General features: G+C 42.5%; 1 protein-coding gene and 1 long non-coding RNA gene across 16 annotated transcripts in view; one reads left to right on the top strand and one right to left on the bottom strand.

Moving 5' to 3' along the window:
• The window catches only part of LOC110491721 (rho GTPase-activating protein 23), a 72,130-nt gene extending 46,628 nt beyond the window's left edge, over positions 1-25,502 (bottom strand). For 4 of the 14 annotated variants that reach the window (XM_090202395.1, XM_036946602.2, XM_090202398.1 and 1 more), the window contains exon 1: positions 24,808-25,502. In XM_090202395.1, coding sequence (XP_090058521.1) covers positions 24,808-24,816 — 9 coding nt within the window. In that variant the 5' untranslated portion in view covers positions 24,817-25,502. Of the gene's footprint in view, positions 1-1,293; positions 1,782-24,807 lie in introns of those variants that run through there. The other 10 variants (XM_036946604.2, XM_036946600.2, XM_090202396.1 and 7 more) reach the window with 3 other exon arrangements.
• Positions 994-8,518, top strand: LOC110491723 (uncharacterized). 2 transcript variants are annotated; one of them, XR_002468870.3, is made up of 4 exons: positions 994-1,333; positions 2,444-2,527; positions 2,667-4,917; positions 7,861-8,518. It is a non-coding gene; the product is annotated as an uncharacterized LOC110491723 (long non-coding RNA). The 2 variants fall into 2 exon arrangements; XR_016487196.1 differs by lacking the exon at positions 994-1,333 and adding an exon at positions 1,657-2,040.
• Positions 25,503-25,900: the final 398 nt, after the last annotated feature.

Below are 25,900 nucleotides of genomic sequence, written 5' to 3'. Positions count from 1 at the left end.
ACAAGCTATAAGTCAATGTGAACTACAAGTAAAACTATAAATAGTTGAATTTGACTTAATTTACTGTTATCTGAATAACCTCCTTTGCAGTGCAACTGGTTAAACGTGGCCATCAGTTTGCCCGACAACATGTATGGCAACTTGGAAGACAATGAGTCGATTGGCAGTCTATATGTCTCTCCAGCAGTTAAAGCATGGGATAGCCCAGATTCCTGAAACAATGTAGCCCAAATGAACAACATATTTTCCCAACCCTCTACATTGTAACAGTGAGGAAAGTGTAACAGCTACAATGTGCCTTCTGTCTACGGGGCTGCACCTGTGGGCTGACATATGGAAATTGATGCATTCTATCCCAATTTCATATTGTCTCACTCCCACATCCACCCACCCTTACTTATATTCTGATGGGGGTGCTTATAAGGCTCAAACATGTCCAGTAGTGCATTCATGGACCATGGTGGAAAATCAGGTTGAGGTTTTCTTACAGTAGTTTATAACAGAATAATAAAGCATGTATTGTAGTGAAAAGCTCTTGGGGACGCCATTACAGTAATGAAAAAGCTTTTAGGTAGTAGCATGAAATCAAGTTGACAACACCACTTTAATTATTTACAAACGCATTCGCCGTTTTGTCATATAACTTAGAGTGCATGCCTAAAATAATGTGGCCCCTATTTTTTTTTTATTCGAACAAGCGGACGTTGCACATCTTTTATTTACTAATATATGTGAACATTGTGTTAATATCAAATAGTCGCACAACATCATATGTGATAATAGTTTGACAAGTCCAGTGTATAGACTATTGTGTGGTGCAGAAGATTGCAAAACAACATTACTGACAGTACAAGCTAAAAGGCAGGCAGCCAGCCTTTGCATTACGTTTTGAGACTGATAGAAAGTGTAGCCTATACAACAAAACGGTGTAGTGCGCTGAGTGTAGCCTACATTACATTGGTACACAATGAGTCGTCGTCCCCCGTCCCCCCCGCGGAGAAGCTTACAATAAGAGCACAAACGTTTGCTCCCTGGAAAAATATTTAGCCTACCAGATATTTAGGTCCCGTGTGGCTCAGTTGGTAGAGCATGGCGGTTCCCACAGGAGACCAGTCCGAAAAAGTAGGAAAAATGTATGCTACTGTAAATCGCTCTGGATAAAGAGCGGCTGTTAAATGACAACAACAAGATGTACCAAGAGAAAGACGACCTACTTTTTTTCCAATCAAATAATAGTTACAGTAAGTCAATCGCAATTGAAAGAAGTAACTTCTCAACGGCAAGTGCACTTACTTCGTTTCCAGAGCGAGGTGGAATTCCAACCAGGCAAAAGGTAACTCCATTCATTGGGCAGCTCGGAGCGTTTCTGCCTCAAAAGTTGTCACGGTGTTGTTGTAAACAAAAACAAAAAAACAAATACTTGTAAACTATTTTACTGTCGACATTATGCCGACTCTATCACACAGGTAGGCTTTGCTCTCCCTCCCCGTAGTGTGGATAGGTAGAAATGTCCCCTCCCTCGGGTTTTGATTCTTTCGACGTCAATCTCCCATTTCGGTGTTACCGCGTTCCCACATACGCGCGAGCGACGCGCAAACTCGAACGCAACCAAGGTCCCGCCCCGCCCCTCGTGGTTATGGGCGTGGCCGAAACAGCAGCCAATGCGTTTTAGTAACGAATGGGCTGTACGGCTAAAATGAACGCGTTGGCGCGCTGGAGGTGGCGATCTCTACAATCAAGGGAGTGACAATTAGTTGTCATGGTGCGGCAGCTGCAGTGATCTCTCCTTCTCCGAATATTGGATTAGAAAAAGTGGATTTTCGATTCGTGTGGCTATTAGCGATGATTGTATGAGATTATTCCTCGGGTTCCTGAGTGGCGCAGCGGTATGAGGCACTGCATCTCTAGTACTAGACGCATCAATACAGACACCGCGTTTTGATTCCAGGCTGTGTCACAACTGTCTGTAATTGGGAGTCCCATAGGGCGGCGCACAATTGGCCCAACGTCGTCCGGGTTTGACCGGTGTAGGCCATCATTGTAAATAAGAATTTGTTCTTACCTGACTTACTTTTTTTATGCAATTAGATCAAAAAGTACAAAGAGCAAATAGTTACATTTGTAACAGTGCTCATGTTCTCATCTCTCCCCATACCATGCACATATAACAGAAACCCTAACAAAAATAGTTAAAGATATGGCAATAACTATAAGAGTAATTTATGGTGGAAAAGAACGATAGTTAGTGCGCTTGTCAGTGGCAGGAATTTTAGTTGTGGTGCTGGTGTGTGTGTTTTTTTGCACGAGTCAGAAATATCTTGTTATTGTCATAGAAATGTCTGTGCCACTGTTTGGTATCTACAATGTGTTGCATTGTCTGTGTTAACATTTTATGTTCTGCCTGTCTAAACTGCGATTTGCATCTTGTTTGTCTGCCATATAGACATATTTAATCCAGGCTGAATCACATCCGGCCGTGATTGGGAGTCCCATAGTTCGGCGCACAATTGGCACAGCGTCGTCTGGGGTAGGCCGTCTTTGTAAATAAGAATTTGTTCTTAATTGACTTGCCTAGTTAAATAAAAGGTTAAATAAAACAATTCGATACTGTGACTTGTGTTTGCACATACTGTATGTTTTCTATAGCTCTCTCTGTGTGTCTATAGAGCGCTGTGCTAGACATCTGTGGGAGAATCATCACGCCAGGAGCAAGAGTGTGTGTGTGCTGCACGTGGTCGCTGGAGCAGACACACTCCAATGCTGATGTTAGCCGACATTCCCCTCAGGCCAGAGAATGGAGCATGCGTGGAGACAGTTGTCGTCATCGCACCCCCAACCCCCCCCCCCCCACACACACACACACATACACATACACACACTGTGAGTCATTATGTAATAGCGTTGCATGAAAACATAAAGGAGACAGAGGAAAGATGAGGAGAACAATAGAGTATGTAATCTACATGTTCACTCTGATGCAGGAGCACACATATATGTCCCTAGAGTGACCACTAAAGCCTAGTATCTACTTGTTTTTGACCTAAGCCAAGCTATCGCGAGCATCCTGATGAAAATGCAGTCCAGTCCTTTTAGGGATTTTAGGATCTGCTTCTCATTTTATCTCATCCTATGAATACTATAACCCAGATTTAACATCAGACTGCCCTTCTATCAACTGGTTATGGCTTGTCCCAAATGGCATCCTATCCACTATATGGGCCGGGGTCAAAATAAGTGCACTCTGTAGGGCAGGGGTGCTCAACTATTACCCTACAAGGTCCAGAGCCTGCTAGTTTTTTGTTCTACATGATAATTAATTGCACCCACCTGGCGTCGTAGGTCAAAATTAGTCCCCGATTAGAGGGCAACAATGAAAAAACACAGTGGAACTGGCTTCGAGGTCCAGAGTTGAGTTTGAAGGATATATGGAATAGCGTGCCATTTGGGACACAACGTACATCACAATGTGAATTGGAACAGTCATATTTCATGTTTAGTAGACGGTAGAATCGCTTAACGGGGTTACGTAACTGTTGCCCTACCTTCCTGGGCTACGTGTAGTATGTCATGGATGGAGAGGAGATGGGGGTTATTGTGCTCCTGCCTGTCTGGAAGCTCTTATCATAGGAAGCCAGGTTGTCTGCCCCACGTAGAACACTAAGAAAGGCTTTAATTAATAATAATTGATTATAGCTCTTTTCTACCGAGGAACTCAAAGCACTTTACATAGTAAGGGGAAAACTCACCTCCTCCACCACCAATGTGCAGCTTCCACCTGGGTGATGCACAGCAAACATTTTTATGCCAGAACATTCACCACACATCAGCTGATATATGCCAATTAGGAATAAGAGGGATGATGGAATGTGGAATTTAGGCATGACACCAGGGTTAACACCTCAACTCTTACAATAAGTGCCATGGGATTTTAATGAATCACAGAGAGTCAGGACACACGTTTAAAGTCCCATCTGAAAGACGGTGGTATGCTGCTGGCTTACCTCTGAAGCTAAGCAGGGTCGGCTGCTTTAGTGCTGAGGATTTAGAACATAGGCTACCACAGTGCACAACCTTTCCCTGAAGAATTCAAAAGTTAGTGTAGGCTATATTATTGTCCCCCCCCCAAACAAATCCCAAATCCGTCTCTGTCTCTCTGAATGGGTCATCTTTTTTTCAGTTCAAATTTAGTCAAGAGGAAAAGAGTGCATTCCTTGGCCCCCATTGTCCTCCAGAGACCTCTGAATGATATGTCATCCTCCCATGAAAATATACAGGTTTGGTTTGGACCGACAGATCACTTTCACTCACAGATAAGTCCACAGGGCCAGTGCATGTGTAAGAGCCAGTGTAGCAGACGTGTATCCAGTCCAGATAAAATAGGCACAGATAGCGCAAATCAACATGCCTGTATCATTTTCCCCTCTGATTCCTTTCTTGTCTCAAATCTATCCTCTTAATATGCAGCCGATATTGTATCGAGATATGCTCCCCATGTACAAAAATAGTGGTTTTATGCTAGATTTGCAAGATGGGTTCAGTCTTTTTATATGTAGTGCTATATTAAACCAAGAGAGGGCAGGAGTATACAGACACACAACCACACACCACCAATTTCTCAATGACCAGTGGGAAAATAACTATCTCTACCTACCACAATGAGCACACACATAGGTCAAGGATGATCTATCCAAGCAAAAAAATAAGCACCTATTAGCTAAACAAACAACAAGCAATGTCTCTTAAAATGCTATAACTAGCATCTGCATTTTTATAATATAAAAGATAATGTTTTTTTTCTGTTTCTTCATCTGAAAATGTCATACGATTAACCAGGTTCCCATTCAACCATTTGATGCGGATTAGTTACCTGACACAAGAGAGAAGTCACGACCGGGCTGATGGAAACAGGAAATGCAGGTACGATTTTATAAATGTCGAGAGACAGTTTGTTTGTTAGACATGATGGGATATTTTTGTGTTGGTAAAATTAATTATGTGAGAAATGGCAGTGCACAAATCTTTATATAATAACCATCATATTGAAGTCCATTTGGGCGTCACACCATGTTGCATGGTCCTCCCACTACGATTTGGGAAAGCCTGCAGTTAATTAGGCTACACATTGAAAAAGCAGGGGCTCAACTTTGGTTTAAGAAATGAGGGGGACATTATTATTATTATTATTTTTTGTCAGATAAACACTCCAAACAGCCTACCCGACCGCTCGGAGGCCTCCGCATGCTCCTAAAGCACACCGTTGCATAGTTCAAATCACATTCCAATGATAAAACTGTGTGGGGGGGGGGGGGGTGGAAGTTGCGCCCCTGGAAATAAGCAATGATGAACTTCACAGGGTTGTGAAAGTGCACGGTTATGAGTTTAATGCTCCTTTCCAATCAATATTGACGGCTTTATTCCGGTGAAATGATGATCAATGCTTGGCTGCTGTTTGACAAATAAAATAATCTCGCTCTTATCCATAATAATCTCATCATGTAGGTAGCCTAACCGTACCGTATGTGCGAGCTGTTGGCTAGAGTGCACATACTAAGACCAGAGTGGGCACATTTGCTATGTAACGCAACACTTTGTGTGACAAAACCATCAGTAGAGTTGAAATGGAATGGAAATCCATTTAAATTGTATTTTTTATTTGGTGCATGGGAATTTAACCTCAAAAGTTATTTTTATGTGCACTACGTCATCACACACTGCCTTTTATCCTCAATAAATCAGTAAAACAGAAACATCTTTGGTGGGAAAATGCGCATATTGTTTCTGGCAGATTTTAGAATATTCGCATTAAAAACCTTCGCCATTTGAATGGGAACCTGTAACTATTTTGGGGTTTTCTTTTTATATCACATGTGTGTTATATTTATTATGCATCGCTCTGTTTCCAATTGTTGTGTGCTGCTTCAGAAACCTTTGTTTCGATTAAGTAAATCATCTAGATGAATTACTGGGTGGCTTCCATCAGTGGCCAATAGATTAGGGTCACTGACTATAAACCCTCAAACAAAGGGGTACATCAGGGGTGGAAGTAACGAATTACAAATACTCCCGTTACTTGAATTTAGTCGTGTTTCAGATTAATTGTTGGGTGAATTCAGAATAAGTGGGACGCTTTTAGCATTTCCCCCTTCTGTAACCTCTTCTGACATCTATCCAACATATTCGCCCAGCACATAATACATTTCTGAAATCCTCAAGATGTTTTACAATTCATAATAGAAGTGATTTAAAAAAAATCATACTTGAGTAAAATTAAAGATACCTTAATAGAAAATGACTCAAGTAAAAGTCACCCAGTAAAATACTACTTGAGTAAAAATCTAAAAGTATTAGGTTTTAAATATACTTAAAGATGCACTATGCAGAAATCGCTCCGCCATTTCCTGGTTGCTAAAATTCTAAAAGTTTGCCTAATTTCAGTTTATGTGACAAAACAAGCAAGTATAGTGTAGAGAATCATTGTACCATCTAAACAGCTGTGAGATACAGTATATTTTCCGAAAACCAAAAATACTGTATTTACAGCTGTTGGAAGCTGCAGTACAAAACCAAAAGTAAAAGAAGCAAAAACGAAACGTAAGAACGGGAAGCATAGAAAAAGCCACATAGAATATCTACCTCTTCTTAGACTTGCTTTCAATGAGAATGGCAGCTCTATAACACATATTTCTATGTGAATTTGGTCGGAGTCTCCCAAAAAGTTACATATGGCAGACATCCCATTTTTAAAGATGGTTATTTCCATTGTTAGAGTGGCCACTAGGTTGGGCCACTAGGTTGGACCACTAGGTTGGGCCACTAGAGTATCTGGTCAATATAATGGATAATCTGTGATATTACTCAAATGTAAACTTGCTTCCTTACTACATCTCGACCACTACATCCGGAGGTAGCGCCGGACAGTTGCCACCCCTTGAAGCATGGTAGTTGTCTCATTGCGCCAACACTCCTGTATAAATGGTATAGGCAGAGCAATGCTATTTCTTTACATGTATAGACATTTTTCCTCATATTTGAGACATGTTTTATTGAGTTTTTACCCGAAATTGCAGTAACAGTCTGTTACATTTTGAAATTGTCATAGTAGCTGTCGGCTGCACTGAGCCACATAAAACTATGGAAGCTCAACCCCCGCCACCAAAAACATGTCAAATGTAGATCACACAATATTTTTTTTATATGTAACATTGTGTTGTCATTTCAGAGGTGGCACCACAGGTCCCAGAGTGGTGGTGGGGAAATTGTTTTCCTGGGGCCCCTGATACGGTGTAAAACAAAAGATTTTATATAGACTATGATGGAACAAGGTAATTTTTCTAATCAGGTTTTACGTTTTATTTTTCAAAACAGGGTTGCATCATGTAGGCCTTTGCATCTGCAATGAAAAATATACTCATACAGTATGTCATCACTATTGTGGTGATTGAATAATTCCAGTCAATAATATTGAAATTAAAAGGTCTATGCAGCACCTAGCCACACCTGAAGTATGGCTAGGCTGAGAACAACACATTCTGAGAACCTTGTGTTTCTTAGGACAACCACGCTCTCACTTAGCTCTATGCTTATTTTGCATACAACCTTCCCAAAACATTCTGGGAATGGTGCAGGATAGTTGCTTGGCTTTGGAACATTCTCAGCTCCTTTAAGGAATAAAATAACGCTGTTTTCTTGGCATTTCATTACTTTAACAGACCGTTTCCTAAAAGTTGAATACATGGTTCCATTTATGTACGTTCCTCCAACTGGTTTGACATTGGGAATGTTCTCAAAAAGTTCAGAGAACATTGAGAAACAACTTTCTCCAGTGTGAATTTCAATACTTTAACGTAACGCTTCCAACAGGTTTCAAAGACAGAGGACGAGACAGAGCAACAGGAGGCAGCATTCATCTGATGAAGACGATTTCTCCTCATCACTAATGCCCAGAAGGTCACAAGGCACAGGGTGGCTGGATGGGTACCTTGCCTGTGTGTCAGACAAGATGGACTTGCTTAATTCCTTTCCATACATAAATAAGCAGTCCCTCAAACTGAACACAGGCCTGCCAGCCGCCCGTGAACGTCTTTTTTTAGCTTTGTTGGACTGTTCTTCACTGCAAGGCGAGCCAGTATAGGCTTGATTCACTTTGGAAATCAGCGCCGGCTGAAACTGAACAGCAAGTTCAGAGAGAAGTGAAAGCATTAGAACAAAACTTGTTTGTTTTTGCGCAAGGAACACTACAAAACCTAATGTACTCTAATGCAACATATGTAGACCCTTTCTCTATTTCAGGGGGGTTTGCTCAATACATTTTTATTTCCAGGATGTTCTGTTGTTGCCTCCAGAGCTCATTTGACATCAAATCCTTTAGGTATGTTCACTGTGTAATTCATCAGTACATTTTAGGAGATTTCAATGTTGGATTTATTTTTCAAATATGAGTCATATTGACAAATCCTTCCTGTTTTGTATACAGACTTGCCTTGTACTCAAACAATAAATGAAATGAGTTCATACTGTACATGAATTTCCTCTGCTCCTTTTTTACATTTACTGCATGGAAAAGATCTGGTGTAAAAGCATTCCGGTAATCTTAGAGAAATTAGCCATAAAGTCAATGTTTTTGTTTTTTTTAAGTAATGAAATTACTTTTACTCTGAGTACTTTTCAAATGAGCTACTTTTTACTTTTACTTGAGTCGTTTTTGAGACCAGTAGTTTTACTGCTACTTGAGTAGAATTTCATTTAAAGTAACAGTCCCTCTACTTGAGTAGGATATTTCAGTACTTTTTCCACCCCTGCAAAGCATTCATTTTGACATCACACCTCCCTCCAAATATGTGTATCCAGGAAACACTGGCAGAGAGGTATTATCATTATCCGTAACACCCATCTGCCCTACAAAACAAAGTAAGCCTACAGATTTAGTCTATATTCCGCTGTGCTAGAAAGTGATGAGGTAAAAATGAAGGGGATAGAAGCCAAAGCCAGGGAGGGGGGGGGGGGGGGGGGACTCCCCTGGGACAGGATGGGTGTGTGTGTGTGTGTCTGCGTGCCATAGACACTAATCTGGCCTTGTCCTGATGGGTTTCACCCCCGTCCCATGAGGTACCAACACCACCCTCCCCCACACATCCCTCCAATCATCATGTACCCTGTGATCTTTTGAACACCCCTTTCCCCGATCGGATCAGATTACCCAACCCTACATCCAATTTTTACCCATAAGGAGGTTTACAAAATATCTGACCCTGGATCTGTGGTTAGGGGAGACTTCAGCAAGCCTGTCCTTCCCTCAACCCCCAAAACACGTTTCTTTCCTCCACAAGCAACCATCACACCACCACAATCGTCATAATGCAATGAGATGATATTACATGTAACATTACACATTCAATCACAAACAGCACGACCAAAAATGACAGACCACAGGCATATATAGTATTTACATGGCTCTGGGACAGATGAAAGAGCAATGAAAAAGAAAAAACGAAAGAAAGAAGGACAAAAAAAGACAGCTGAAAACATTAAGTTCCGGATAGGCGTTAGGGCACAAACATCTGGCCTGGGAGGACAGACAGGGGGGTGTCCATCTGTCTATTTACAGGCTAGAGAGATCTCCCTAAATATCTAATCCACCTAATCCTTTCATCATGGGTATGGAGAGAGCATGTAGGGACAAGGTCTGTCCACATGGGGACGCCAAACGAACCCTAGCTGGCTGCCAGTGAGTGGATGAGTTTGGTAAAGTGATGAGTATTTCTATTGTGATTTGTTTGCTACTAAACTCAGAAAGAAAAGAAACGTCCTCTCACTGTCAACTTAACATGTGTAAATATTTGTATGAACATAACAAGATTCAACAACTGAGACATGAACTGAACAAGTTCCACAGACATGTGACTAACAGAAATGTAATAATGTGTCCCTGAACAAAGGGCGGGGGGGGGGGGGGGTCAAAAGCAACAGTCAGTATCTGGTGTGGCCACCAGCTGCATTAAGTACTGCAATGCATCTCCTCCTTATGCACTGCACCAGATATGCTTGTTCTTGCTGTGAGATGTTACCCCAGTCTTCCACCAAGGCACCTGCATGTTCCCAGACATTTCTGGGGGGAATGGCCCTAGCCCTCACCCTCCGATCCAACAGGTCCCAGACGTGCTCAATGGGATTGAGATCCGGGCTCTTCGCTGACCATGGCAGAACACTGACATTCCTGTCTTGCAGGAAATCAAGCACAGAACGAGCAGTATGGCTGGTGGCATTGTCATGCTGGAGGGTCATGTCAGGGTGAGCATGCAGGAAGGGTACCACATGAGGGAGGAGGATGTCGTCCCTGTAACACACAGCGTTGAGATTGCCTGCAATGACAACAAGCTCAGTCCAATGATGCTGTGACACACCGTCCCAGACCATGACGGACCCTCCACCTCCAAATCGATCCCGCTCCAGAGTACAGGCCTCGGTGTAACGCACATTCCTTCGACGATAAACGCGAATCCGACCATCACCCCTGGTGAGACAAAACTGCGACTCGTCAGTGAAGAGCACTTTTTGCCAGTCCTGTCTGGTCCAGGTTTGGCCCATAGGCGACGTTGTTGCCAGTCATGTCTGGTGAGGACCTGCCTTACAACAGTCCTACAAGCCCTCAGTCCAGCCTCTATCAGCCTATTGCGGACAGTCTGAGCACTGATGGAGGGATTGTTCGTTCCTGGTGTAACTCGGGCAGTTGTTGTTGCCATCCTGTACCTGTCCCGCAGGTGAGATGTTCGGATGTACCGATCCTGTGCAGGTGTTGTTACACGTCGTCTGCCACTGCGACAATGATCAGCTGTCCGTCTCGTCTCCCTGTAGCGCTGTTTTAGGCATCTCACAGTACGGACATTGTAATTTCTTGCCCTGGCCACATCTGCAGTCCTCATGCCTCCTTGCAGGAAGCCGCAGATGAGCAGGGACCTGGGCATCTTTCTTTTGGTGTTTTTCAGAGTCAGTAGAAAGACCTCTTTAGTGTCCTAAATTTTCATAACTGTGACCTTAATTGCCTACCGTCTGTAAGCTGTAAGTGTCTTAACGACAGGTGCATGTTCATTAATTGTTTATGGTTCATTGATCAAGCATGGGAAACAGTGATTAAACACACTAATCAAAAGTGACCCATTGCATAAACATAGCAAACACTTTGTGCAAACCAAGGGAAATGAACAACTCCGTGTATACCATTTAGGCATCGTTTTACAAAAATGTCCACAGACTATCCACACTAACCCTATGCCAATCCACAATTCTCTACCCCCTCAGACACAACTTACGCTGCTGCTAAAATGACTATTGATTCGATTTATTACTCCATTACGATGCTGTCCATTGATTATTGATTGCCATTACCATTAGTATTTATATCGATTTATCCTGCAACTGGTCACTTTTTCTCCTGTTTACACGTATATATTAGCTTTAGTATATTGCCATAACTATTTATATGCAGTGCCTTCGGAAAGTATTCAGACCCCTTGACTTTTTTCACATTTTCTTACATTTCAGACTAATTCTAAAATGGATTAAAAAAAATTTGCTAAATGATTACACATAATATACGGAAATACCTTATTTACATAAGTATTCAGCCCCTTTACTATGAGACTCGAAATTGAGCTCAGGTGCATCCTGTTTCTATTGATCATCCTTGAGATGTTTCTACAACTAGATTGGAGTCCACCTGTGGTAAATTCAATTGATTGGACATGAATTGGGAAGACACACACCTGTTCATTTAAAGTCCCACAGTTGACAGTGAGTGTCAGAGCAAAAACCAAGTAATGAGGACTAAATAATTATTCGTAGGGCTCCGAGACAGGATTGTGTCGAGGCACAGATCTAGGGAAGGGTACCAAAAACATTCTGCAGCATTGAAGGTCCCCAAGAACACAGTGGCCTCCATCATTCTTAAATGGAAGATGTTTGGAACCACCAAGACTCTTCCTAGAGCTGGCCGCCCAGCCAAACTGAGCAATCGGGGGACAAGGGCCTTGGTCAGGCAGGTGACCAAGAACCTGATGGTCACACTGACAGAGCTCTAGAGTTCCTCTGTGGAGATGGGAAAACCTTCCAGAAGGACAACCATCTCTGCAGCACTCCACCAATCAGGCCTTTATGGTAGAGTGACCAGACGGAAGCCACTCTTCAGTAAAAGACACATGACAGCCCGCTTGGAGTTTGCTAAAATGCACCTAAAGACTCTCTGACCATGAGAAACAAGATTCTCTGGTCTGATGAAACCAAGTTTGAACACTTTGGCCTAAATCCCAAGAGTCCTATCTGGAGGAGATCTGGCACCATCCCTACGGTTAAGCGTGGTGGCAGCATCGTGCTGTGGGGATGTTTATCAGCGGCAGGAACTGGGAGACTAGTCAGGATCGAGGCAAAGATGAACGGAGCAAAGTAGAGAGAGATCCTTAAGAAGAACCTGCTCCAGAGCACTCAGGACCTCAGACTGGGGCGAAGGGTCACCTTCTAACAGGACATTGACCTAAAGCACACATCGAAGACAATGCAGGAGTGGCTTTGGGACAAGTCTGTGAATGTCCTTGAGTGGCCCGGCCAGAGCCCGGACTTGAACCTGTTCTAACATCTCTGGAGAGTCCTGAAAATAGCTTTGCAGCAACACTCCCCATCCAACCTGACAGAACTTGAGAGGATCTGCAGAGAAGAACGGGAGAAACTCCGCAAATACAGGTGTGCCAAGCTTGTAGCGTCATACCCAAGAATAATCGATGCTGTAATCGCTGCCAAAGATGCTTCACCAAGTACTGAATAAAGGTTCTGAATAATTATGTAAACGTGCTATTTAATTTTAAAATGTTGAATAAATACGAAAAAAATTCAAAAAACCTGTTTTTTCTTTGTCATTATGGGATATTTTGTGTAGATTGATGAGGGGGGAAAAAATATTGAATCCATTTTAGAATAAGGCTGTAACTTAACAAAATGTGGAAAAAGTCAAGGGGTGTGAATACTTTCCGTAGGCACTGTATTCCTGCTACCAGTCACTTTTCTGCCCTGTTTACATGTATATTCTATTACCAGTCACTTTTCTGCCCTGTTTACATGTATATTCTATTACCAGTCACTTTTCTGCCCTGTTTACATGTATATTCTATTACCAGTCACTTTTCTGCCCTGTTTACATGTATATTCTATTACCAGTCACTTTTCTGCCCTGTTTACATGTATATTCTATTACCAGTCACTTTTCTGCCCTGTTTACATGTATATTCTATTACCAGTCACTTTTCTGCCCTGTTTACATGTATATTCTATTACCAGTCACTTTTCTGCACTGTTTACATGTATATTCTATTACCAGTCACTTTTCTGCCCTGTTTACATGTATATTCTATTACCAGTCACTTTTCTGCCCTGTTTACATGTATATTCTATTACCAGTCACTTTTCTGCCCTGTTTACATGTATATTCTATTACCAGTCACTTTTCTGCCCTGTTTACGTGTATATTCTATTACCAGTCACTTTTCTGCCCTGTTTACGTGTATATTCTATTACCAGTCACTTTTCTGCCCTGTTTACATGTATATTCTATTACCAGTCACTTTTATGTATAAACTCACCTTAACCACTCCAGTACCCCTGCACATTTAATAAGGTACAGGCACTGAATAGTATATACTTTCATTCTTGCGTATCTTTAACTCACATCGTCGTTCTTGTGTGTTTTTTAAATGTTTTATTATATCATTATTATCACTGCATTGTTGGGAAAGAATTTAACTGTACAGTTTTACAGCTGTCGTATCCTGTGTACATTGCGAATAAACTTTGAAACTCGAAACTCATTTTAAATGGAGATGTGTCCCAACCCTGTAAAACAGAATGGATTTGGACCTAACTCCCAACTCAAAACTATGACAGAGATGTAAAACTACATGAGACTGATCTAAAGTGAGTGTCCTATAAAGTACTGGTGCTCTGGGAAGCTGTAATGATTGAATCAGCAAATCAACTATGACTGTACCAGGACAGACCGTCCCCGGGAGGAAAGAAGAGACATTACTTTTGTTATGTGAATGTGAGTGTAAATAAAGTTTTTTTTTTTCTCCTCAAATTCAAATTGCATTAGGTTACATTGTATGGAAGTGTGTGTATACACTGAATTCTAAAAACATTAGGAACACCTTCCTGATATTGAGTTGCACCCCCTTTTGCTCTCAGAACAGCCTTAATTCGCCGGGCATGGACTCTAACAGGTATAGAAAGCGTTCCACAGGGATGCTGGCCAATGTTGAACCCAATGCTTCCCACAGTTGTGTCAAGTTGGCTGGTAGTGGATCCCCACTCCAAATATCTTTTTCCATCTCATCCCACAGATGTTCGATTGGATTGAGATCTGGTGACTGGACAGGCCACTGCAGTCAGCTGAATCCACTGTCAAGTCCGTAGAACCATTCCTGGACTATCCTGGCCTGTGTGGCATGGGGCATTACCGTGCTGAAAAAATCAATTTGCAGATACACTGCTGCCAGTAAGGGATGTACCTGATTGGCAATGATGTTCATACCTGTATATCCTGTGGCATTCAAACGTTTCACCACTTTTATCAAGGGGTCGAATGTGTGCCATGAAAACACACCCCGCGCCACCACCACCAGCTTGCAATGTTGACACGCGGCATGATGGATGCATGTACTCATGTGGTTTTCTCCAAACAACAGGAACCGGGGATTCATCAGACCAGGCAATGTAATTCCAATTCTCCAGCGTCCAATGTTTTCGTTCCTTAGCCCACTGCCACCACAGTTATTTGTTTTCTGCTGAAAGTAGTGGAACTCTGTAAGGTTGTCGACTGCCATAACCCATTTGTGTCAACGTACGACGAGATGTGCATTCTTTTATGGGTCTTTGGGCACCAATGTTGTACTGGACTGTCAGTTGACCAGGTGTAGCCCGTCAGTTGCTCTGCACAATTCGTGTCCTCTTTCATCAATTAACCGTTTTCGACCACTGGCTTGCCGTCGGCTGTCTGTCATATGAGTGGTGGACCATTCTTGATACACAAGGGAAACTGTTGAGCATGAAAAACCCAGCAGCGTTGCAGTTCTTGACACACTCAAACCAATGTGCCTGCCACCTACTAACATACCACGTTCAAAGGCACTTAAATATTTTGCCTTGCCCATTCACCCTCTGAATGGCACACATACACAATCCATGTCTCAATTACCATAAGGCTTAAAAATCCTCCTTTAACCTGTCTCCTCCCCTTCATCTACACTGATTGAAGTGGATTTAACAGGTGACATCAATAAGGGATCATAGCTTTCACCTGGATTTACCTGGTCAGTCTGTGGTTATGGAAAGAGCATGTTTTGTACACTCAGTGTATGTTAGGGTAGAGTGTTGACAAGCAAGTCAGCACTACTTTGAATCGCTGTCTTAGGCAGCCCTTCTCTCTTTTCTCCCCCCATGTACCGTATTGTCCTGTGTACAGTAATTCATTAGCAAAGCAGCCTATGACCAGAAAAGCCTTATCATGTCTACCAGTCTTTCTCTCTGCTTGTGTGTGTGTGTGTGTGTGTGTGTGTGTGTGTATGCCATCACATTTACCAGAGTCTGTCTGTGTTAATCCTTACAGAGAACAGACCTACATTCTGTTACACAACATTAATCCTCTCTGAGCTTAGGCCCACCCCTCACACTGCTATACACACACACACACACACACACACACACACGCACACACACACACGCACATACACACACACACACGCACACACACACACACACACACACACACACACACACACAAGCACATGCACACACACCTGGTCTCGCACACACACACACACACACACACACACGCACGCACACGCACATGCACATGCACACACACTCCAGTACACACACACACACACACACACCTGTACACACACACACACACACACGCACACACACACACACACACACACACACACACACACACACACACACACACACACACACACACACACACACACACACACACACACACACACACACAAAATAACACTGCTACCAATATCTCTCTAAAAAATGCAGGATATACTTCTCGTTTTTTACCCTGCTGTCTGCAGTCAAATTATGGCAAAACTAGGTAACAAAAGAGCAGTTACATGTTATATGTACAGTTGAAGTCGGAAGTTTACATAAACCTTAGCAAAATACATTTAAACTCAGTTTTTCACAATTCCTGACATTTAATCAGAGTAAAAATTCCCTGTCTTAGGTCAGTTAGGACCACCACTTTATTTTAAGAATGTGAAAAGTCAGAATAATAGTAGAGAGAATGATTTATTTCAGCTTTTATTTATTTTATCGCATTCCCAGTGGGTCAGAAGTTTACATACACTCAGCAAGTATTTGGTAGCATTGCCTTTAAATTCTTTAATAACTTGGGTCAAATGTTTCGGATAGCCATCCACAAGGTTCCCACAATAAGTTGGGTGAATTTTGGCCAATTCCTCCTGACAGAGCTGGTGTAACTGAGTCAGGTTTGTAGGCCTCCTTGCTCGCACACGCCTTTTCAGTTCTGCAAACAAATGTTCTATTGGATTGAGGTCAGGGCTTTGTGATGGCCACTCCAATATCTTGACTTTGTTGTCCTTAAGAAATTTTGCCACAACTTTGGAAGCATGCTTGGGGTCATTGTCCATTTGGAAGACCCATTTGCAACCAAGCTTTAACTTCCTGACTGATGTCTTAAGATGTTGCTTCAATATACCCACATAATTTTCCTGCCTCATGATGCCATCTATTTTGTGAAGTGCACCAGTCCCTCCTGCAGCAAAGCACCCCCACAACATGATGCTGCCACCCCCGTGCTTCACGGTTGGGATGGTGTTCTTCGGCTTGCAAGCATCCCCCTTTTTCCTCTAAACATAACGATGGTCATTATGGCCAAACAGTTCTATTTTTGTTACATCAAACCAGAGGACATTTCTCCAAAAAGTATGATCTTTGTCCCCGTGTGCAGTTGCAAACCGTAGTCTGGCTTTTTTATGGCGATATTGGAGCAGTGGCTCGTTCCTTGCTGAGCGGCCTTTCAGGTTATGTCGAGGACTCGTTATAGGACTCGTTTTACTGTGGATATAAATACTTTTGTACCTGTTTCCACAAGCATCTTCACAGGGTCCTTTGCTGTTGTTCTGGGATTGATTTGCACTTTTCACACCAAAGTATGTTCATCTTTAGGAGACAGAACGAGTTTTCTTCCTGAGCGGTACGACGGCTGCGTGGTACCATGGTGTTTATACTTGCATACTATTGTTTGTACAGATGAACGTGGTTCCTTCAGGCATTTGGAAATTGCTCCCAAGGATGAACCAGACTTGTGGAGGTCTACAATTTTTTTTTCAGGTCTTGGCTGATTTCTTTTTATTTTCCCATGATGTCAAGCAAAGGGGCATTGAGTTTGAAGGTAGGCCTTGAAATACATCCACAGGTACACCGCCAATTGACTCAAATTATGTCAATTAGCCTATCAGAAGGTTCTAAAGCCATGACATAATTTTCTGGAATTTTCCAAGCAAATGCACAGTCAACTTAGTGTATGTAAACTTCTGACCCACTGGAATTGTGATACAGTGAATTATAAGTGAAATAATCTGTCTGTAAACAATTTTTGGAAAAACTACTTGTGTCATGCACAAAGTAGATGTCCTAACCGACTTGCCAAAACTATAGTTTGTTAACAAGACATTTGTGGAGTGGTTGAAAAACAAGTTTTAATGACTCCAACCTAAGTGTATGTAAACGTCCGACTTCAACTGTATATATAGTTTCCCCCTTGGAGGACCAGCCCTTCTTGTGTACATTTTGTTGTTTAAATTGAACCAGGACACTGATGACTTGCAGCTAGGGTGGGGAATCGACAGCACTCGTTAATCTGAAGATAAGGTACGGTTGACCCCTTAACACGTGTGGTCAAATACTTCTCTTCAGAACGGCTCCCTGCTCATGCCTGTTTTCCTCTACCCTTCTGTCGCCAGACCATGGGATCCAAAGAAACCTGTCTTGACACATTGTTAAGAGCATAGGGCATAAATACACAAGACCCCTCTTTTAGTGTTAAAACAATAGTGTTTTCTGTTTTCTGTTTTCAAATACTGTAGTCAAGTGTAAATCACAATTTGTGCACAACTGTGAATTCAGAGGATGATGTGACAAAACAAGCAATGTATAGTGTAGAGAATCATTCTACCGTCTAAACTGCTGTGAAGTATCTTTTCAACAACCATTTTTTTTTTTAGCTTTTTGAAAAGCCGGTGTGAAGTGAAGGGAAAGATACAAAAACTCAACCTAAGAACGGGAAGCATTGAAATAGTGCACACGGAACAGATTGTGCGCTTCTTAGACTTGCTTTCAATGAAAACGACAGATCTATAACGCATATTTCGATGTGAATTTGGTCGGGTGGCCCCAAAAAGTGACATATTGCAGCTTTCAAAACGGAGCATGAAATAAGGAGACTGCCCCTAGGTGTAGTACACTCATTGACCATGCTGTTTGTTGTTCTCTATTCAAAAACAGACGGAGAGGACCCTCAGGGAGGCACACACTCTGGAAGAGAGCCCATTATCTGGTGGACACACACAGTATACACACACACACATACACAGTATACACACACAAACACATACACAGTACACACACACACACACACACACACGCACATATACATCCACACTCACGTTACATTCACAACCACGCACGTGAGATATTTATAGCGCTGATGAAGTTCAATGTACTGGAGTGCTAGACAGGACACACACACACGGAGACACTAATGGACACACGGATGGATAGATGGATGGACAGACGAATAGACGGACAGTCAAACACACTACGCACACAACATTCGCGCAGGCAGTGTTATGTTTATCAGGATCCCCATTAGCGACTGCACCCACTGGGGTCCACATAAAACATAGAAATACAGGACAAAGTATAGAGCAGTTATAAACAAGAACAACAGAAGACATTACATTGCATTCAAAATAAAACATGTATAAGAATTATATTAAGCTACGTGAAAGACACCAAGAGACAACAAAAATGCTATTTACACGCCTTTCATATATATACATGATTATTTGTTATAAACAGTACAGTTCAAATAAAGTGTGAATAAGAACTTGTTCTTAACCGACTTGCCTAGTTAAATAAAAATAGATGTTAAGAAAGAGGAGAGGCGCTGCGATACAATATGTTGTTGTTTTTTCTAACTGTTTTTTTTTAAGCTAAACTTGCGTTTTGCCTGTCAGCTCTGGTAGGACACAAACATATTACCGGTCACATATTCAGAATTACTCGCCCGCAATCGGACATTCACAAGTACCCTCACCCAAACTCCTAATCACACTCATGGAGTGACACAAAACAGATGCTACTCCATAACGTCAACATCAACTGCTGCTGGGCACAGCACTCTGATGATGTCACAACCCCCAAGGGAGCCGCGACCTGATGTCATAATCCCCCAACGCTGTAAACAAGCAGCATCGCGCCCGATAACAGCACCAGGTCAAACTCAGTTTAGACCGGGACTGAGTTAATCGGGTCGTGTCTCAATTGGCACCCTTTTCCTTACATTGTGCACCTCTAGGGCTCTGGTCAGAAGTAGTGCACTATTTAGGGAATAGGGTGCCATTTGGGACACATATTTGGTAAATGAGGTGAATGTATCTTATCTCTTTCAATACAGTACCTACCTACTGTCCACATTTCATACCATCTAGTCAGAAAGACAGAATTGGAAAAAGATTAAGGGGCACTTCATTAACTGAATAGGGTGCTTTTACACAACACCAGCTCCAAAAACAGAGTCACGGGTTGAGAGGGAGTGACGTTTTTAAAAAAAGGGGGTGTGGATGTTTGCGTGTGTGTGTCTGCCTGCCAGTGCCTATATGTGCATGTGTCTGTTTGAGAGAGAGTGTGTATGCACATTTGTGTGTGTGTGTGTCAGGGGATATTCCTTCTCATACTCACCTAGAGTCAAAAGGGATAACGAAGATAACTCATATTACATTCATTACATAATTCCCATTCCATCAGTGAGAGAGGAGAGAGTGAGAGAGAGAGAGCGAGAGAGATATCTGCTTTGAGAGGGGCATCTTATAACACACACATTCCACACACACACACACACACATTCCACACACACACACACACACACACACACACACACACACACACACACACACACACACACACACACACACACACACACCTCCCTGGACATTCTACTTAGAGAAAGAGACAGGTATTTCTAACCTACTATCCAGATCTCTATAGACCGTTAAAGGACCAAGAATCTAAATTTATCCAGTGACTTTCATTCCTCCATCCCCTCCTCCCTAACAAGCCCTCCCTTCATTCCATTTCAGTCACACTCTTGGTCTGTCTGTCACTTTCTTTCCTTCTCCTCTTTCTCTCTGCAGTTCAGTCACTGTCTAATATCGTCCCTATCTTCCCTCCCTCCCTCCAGTCCAGTCCTACACTCTTGATCTGTCCATCATTTTCTCCGTCTCTGACTCTTCCCCCTTTCTGCCTGTCTTCCCCCTCTCTCCTCTTCTGTTGAGTACTGATAACACTCCCTTCCACTGTCTGGCCTTAGATTGCAGTGAGGAAGTAGGAATTGCCTGCAATGTATTTGTGTTGCAGTTTATGTTTATGTATATAATTTATAAGTAGCTATGTCAATGATTTACAAACCATCAATACATGTTTATTTCTCACGCGCCCGTACACACACACACACACAGTCCCCAACCCTCAGCCATCCACATCCCCATTCTCCTATCCTCGAAAAAGTAACTCCAGGCTGGGTTCACTATACTGGATAAGTAAGTAAGGGGTCATGTATTGGAGATGCACAACAGTCACTTTTCTTCAAACTCCTCCACAGAGTCCATTAGTTCATATGAGTGGTCAGCGCAGGAGGATATGAGAGGAGATAACAGCAGACGAGAGGAGGCGTAAGGCTTTTAGACTGAGTGGACCGGGGATGGGGCCACTGTAACCCACACATACACACACGCACTTAGTCACACACGGACGGACAGACACACGCATACACACACATACACTTAGACACGTGCTCTCTCTCTTTCTCTCTCTTTCTCTCTCTCACTCACTCACCCATGCACTCACGCACGAGCACACACACACACACACAAAGAGTAACCTCTTTCTCTCAATGATGATAATAAAAAAACAATAATAATAATAATGAAATAATACAAAGAAAAAATCAGCTATAATAACAAATACAAAAAATAAAAAACCTCTCTCTCTCTCACACACATGGATAATGGTAGTGGAGGAACTGTCCAAATGCAGATTTGAATTTACAACAAATAAGATACCGTAAATATACAGCTCTCATTTGTCTTTTTGTTTGTTTGTTCGTTTCTGTCTTCCTTTTTTCCCTTTTTTTGTTAGTAGGCTATGTAGGGGAGACCAGGTTGTCACACTTTTGAACTCTTGTGTGTATTTCTCAGCACCAGTATATCTTACAAGACATTATTAGGATAAAGACCAAGGTCTTGGGTTGAAATAGGGGCCCTTTTTTTAATCCTCATATCATATTTCAAAATAGAGTATAAGCCACCAAACACACTCTGTCCACTTGTGACAACCAGCCCGATCGCGGGGTTGGTTGTCACACAGTAAGGGGTTGGTTGTCACACAGTAAGGGGTTGGTTGTCACACAGTATGGGGTTGGTTGTCACACCGTATGGGGTTGGTTGTCACACAGTATGGGGTTGGTTGCCACACCGTATGGGGTTGGTTGTCACACAGTATGGGGTTGGTTGTCACACAGTATGGGGTTGGTTGTCACACAGTATGGGGTTGGTTGTCACACAGTATGGGGTTGGTTGTCACACAGTATGGGGTTGGTTGTCACACAGTATGGGGTTGGTTGTCACACCGTATATGGTTGGTTGTCACACAGTATGGGGTTGGTTGTCACACAGTATGGGGTTGGTTGTCACACAGTATGGGGTTGGTTGTCACACAGTATGGGGTTGGTTGTCACACCGTATGGGGTTGGTTGTCACACAGTATGGGGTTGGTTGTCACACCGTATATGGTTGGTTGTCACACCGTATGGGGTTGGTTGTCACACCGTATGGGGTTGGTTGTCACACCGTATGGGGTTGGTTGTCACACAGTATGGGGTTGGTTGTCACACAGTATGGGGTTGGTTGTCACACAGTATGGGGTTGGTTGTCACACCGTATGGGGTTGGTTGTCACACCGTATGGGGTTGGTTGTCACACCGTATATGGTTGGTTGTCACACCGTATGGGGTTGGTTGTCACGAAGTTTGCTAGTAACCTGTTCCTTTTGTAACAGGAAATGAAGCAATATATCGTTTTAGAAACAGCAAAGCCTTCCTTTGATAGAACGATATTCCTTCCCATAATTCTGCATTTTATGCCTTGATAATAACATATGACATTTTGAGTAAATGTGTGCGTATGCGTGTTACAAGCACAAAAGAGCTTGGGATTTATTGTATGCTGGCAGTGGCATACTGTTGAATACTGAACAATATGGTTACAATGGGTTGGATTGTGAAAAGGGCATTTCCAAGCAAAAGGCCACATGAGCACTAACATAGGAACACATCAACTGTGGTGTCCAATGAAAGCTAAGAGTCTAGGCTATATATATATATATATATACGTATATACACTACCGTTCAAAAGTTTGGGGTCACTTAGAAATGTCCTTGTTTTTTAAAGAAAAGCACTTTTTTTGTTTTCAATTAAAATAACATCAAATTGATGAGAAATACAGTGAGGCATTGTTAATGTTGTAAATGACTATTGTAGCTGGAAACGGCAGATTTTTTTATGGAATATCTACATTGGCGTACAGAGGCCCGTTTTCAGCAACCATCACTCCTGTGTTCCAATGTTCCAATTGCACCTTTTAAAAGGCTAGTTGATCATTAGAAGGCCAGCATCCCGGAGTTGCCTCTTCACTGTTGATGTTGAGACTGGTGTTTTGCGGGTACTATTTAATGAAGCTGCCAGTTGAGGACTTGTGAGGCGTCTGTTTCTCAAACTAGACACTCTAATGTACTTGTCCTCTTGCTCAGTTGTGCACTGGGGCCTCCCACTCCTCTTTCTATTCTGGTTAGAGCCTGTTTGCGCTGTTCTGTGAAGGGAGTAGTACACAGCGTTGAACGAGATCTTCAGTTTTTTGGCAATTTCTTGCATGAAATGGCCTTCATTTCTCCGAACAAGAATAGACTGACGAGTTTCAGAAGAAAGTGCTTCTAGCCATTTTGAGCCTGTAATCAAACCCACAAATGCTGATGCTCCAGATACTCAACTATTCTAAAGGCCAGTTTTATTGCTTCTTTAATCAGGACAACAGTTTTCAGCTGCTAACATAATTGCAAACGGGTTTTCTAATGATCAATTAGCCTTTTAAAAGGTGCAATTGGAACATTGGAACACAGGAGTGATGGTTGCTGATAATGGGCCTATGTATGCCTATGTAGATATTCCATAAAATAAATCAGCCGTTTCCAGCTACAATAGTCATTTACAACATCAACAATGTCTACACTGTATTTAGATCAATTTGATGTTATTTTAATGGACGAAGAAATGTCAATTTCTAAGTAACCCCAAACTTTCGAACGGTAGAGTACAGTCGTTTTTTTAATTAAGGCAAATGTAAATGTTTTACATATTTCCATCCTAACAATTAGGAATAAGCAAAGGCTTTTTATTTTTGGTCAAACAGACATTAAAGGGGTCTTAGGAAAAAAAGTAGAATACAGTTCAGTACAATAAAATACAGCATAGTACAGTAGACTAGAGTTCAGTGCAGTACAGCACACTGGAGTAGAGTACGGTATAATTTACTGTATTGTATTGAGCAAACATGTTCATCACAGTAAAAGCATTCAGCCGTCCAAAGCCCAGCCAAGAACAGGACATCCTGGAGTCCATGCCTCTGTTACAATGCGGCTTCGAAAGACAATGCATCTCACTCCCTGAGTACATGGTTTCTCCATTAAGTCTCACAGAATATTCCTTTACACTATGACACAATTATCCACCCCTCCCACACACAAACAGACAGACACGCACACAAACACACACACACGCATCCACCAGTGGAAGCTGGTGGAGGGAGAAACAATGAGCCCGTCCTTCCCATTTCTCCACCAGGCTCCACTGCCACACACACACACACACACACACACACACACACACTGTCTATCTCTAAGAAAGTACACTGTCTCTCTTTCACGCAAACTTCTTTGACTTACTAAGAATAAAGTGCTCTCCCTCTCTCACACAGACACATACACACGTGCTATGAATACAAAGTCTTGCTTCAGCAGTTTTTCTAAAAATACACAGCTACTCTCTTTCTCCAACAAGAATGATGCCTCTCCCTCATACGTTCCAGCCCAGAATGCACGCTGTTCCACTTCAATATATTTCTCTCACACTGTGTGTGGCTCTCTTACCAGCTAAATATTATACTCCAAACATGCACACGCACACACACACTGTTGCTCTGTGACTGAGTGCCCAGAGGCTATCGTGGGAACTAATATGAATATTGATGATAGAGCTGGTGTGTGTGTGACATAATGAGTGTATGTAGTGATGTGTGGAGATAAATGTGGGCATTTGCATCCAAGCTGTACTTTGTGTGTAAACCGCATGCAGGTATTTATTTCTGTGAGTACTGTGCGTGTGTGTGTGACATCCATCTCTTTACCTGGGCCATGTCTTCAGCAAGACTCCAGCTGGCTCCTAGTCCATAGCATTGCACTGAATCGCCGGAATTCTCTTCCTCAAACACACTCCTCCAGCACGAAGCAGACGCCACGATACACCCTTGCACACACACTCCACCGTCCCGCCGTGACCAGCATGATCCCTTGTTCCCCCCCTCCCCTCCTCCCTTTCCTGTGACAGCAAAGCCGCCAACGTCCACTGAATAGCTCGTTCTTCGATGTAGTAGATCTATCTAATCCACTTCTCTTTTCTATCACTCCTTCCTTCACTCTCTCTCAAAAGGAATGTGTGTATATTCCTTGTCTCTTTTCTCCACGCCCGACAGAGAATAAGGACTGTGACTATTTTCCTCTCCACACTCTTTGCAACCTCTCGTTCTGTCGTTGAGCTGGGCTCACAGACCGATCCCCCTGTGCCTCTCCTCTCTCTCAACTCAGCCGCTCCTCCTCCTTCCCATTTCTCCCCTCCCCCTTCCTCTCTCCCTCACTGTACACCAATGACCGTACACACGCACAGAATTAGAGCTTGAGAGAGCGAAAGAGGATCAGAGGGATAGTAAGGAGGCAACCATGTGACCTAGTAGAGTTGTGTAGTAGGATTCTACCTACCAGCTGTCAGGCTCATTCCTCCGTAGGCAGACTGGTTGCTTCATCCTTCTCCATTGACAGCAGCCCTGTGTCCCTATAGAGTACCACAGTATGAGTCATAATACCCATAAAACCTAGCGGTCAAACTGGGAAATGGTTCCAATCATTTTTCCACCGTTCATTTTCCCATAGGGGATTTGAGAAAACCTTCAAATAAGGGCTGTGTTTCGTGTCGGCTTGCCCTGGCGGGACATTTTGATAACCATGTAAATCTCTCTAGGACAAGGTGACTTTTATCAATATATTGGCCTGTTTTACCCACTATAAATGGAATGCTAATTAGCTGCAAATGTGACTATCATAAAGAATTACAAAGAATTACATGATGATCTGGACGAGACTGCTGCATCGAGACAAAGGTAATAATCTGGATGAACTATCTAATGTTAGCTAAATGTAGTAATGAAGAAATTGGAAACATTTCTT

Source organism: Oncorhynchus mykiss, chromosome 16 (assembly GCF_057628025.1).
Source record: "Oncorhynchus mykiss isolate SJ-2025 chromosome 16, ASM5762802v1, whole genome shotgun sequence".
Classification (NCBI taxonomy): Eukaryota; Metazoa; Chordata; class Actinopteri; order Salmoniformes; family Salmonidae; genus Oncorhynchus; species Oncorhynchus mykiss.
This window is presented reverse-complemented; position numbering and strand designations above follow the sequence as displayed.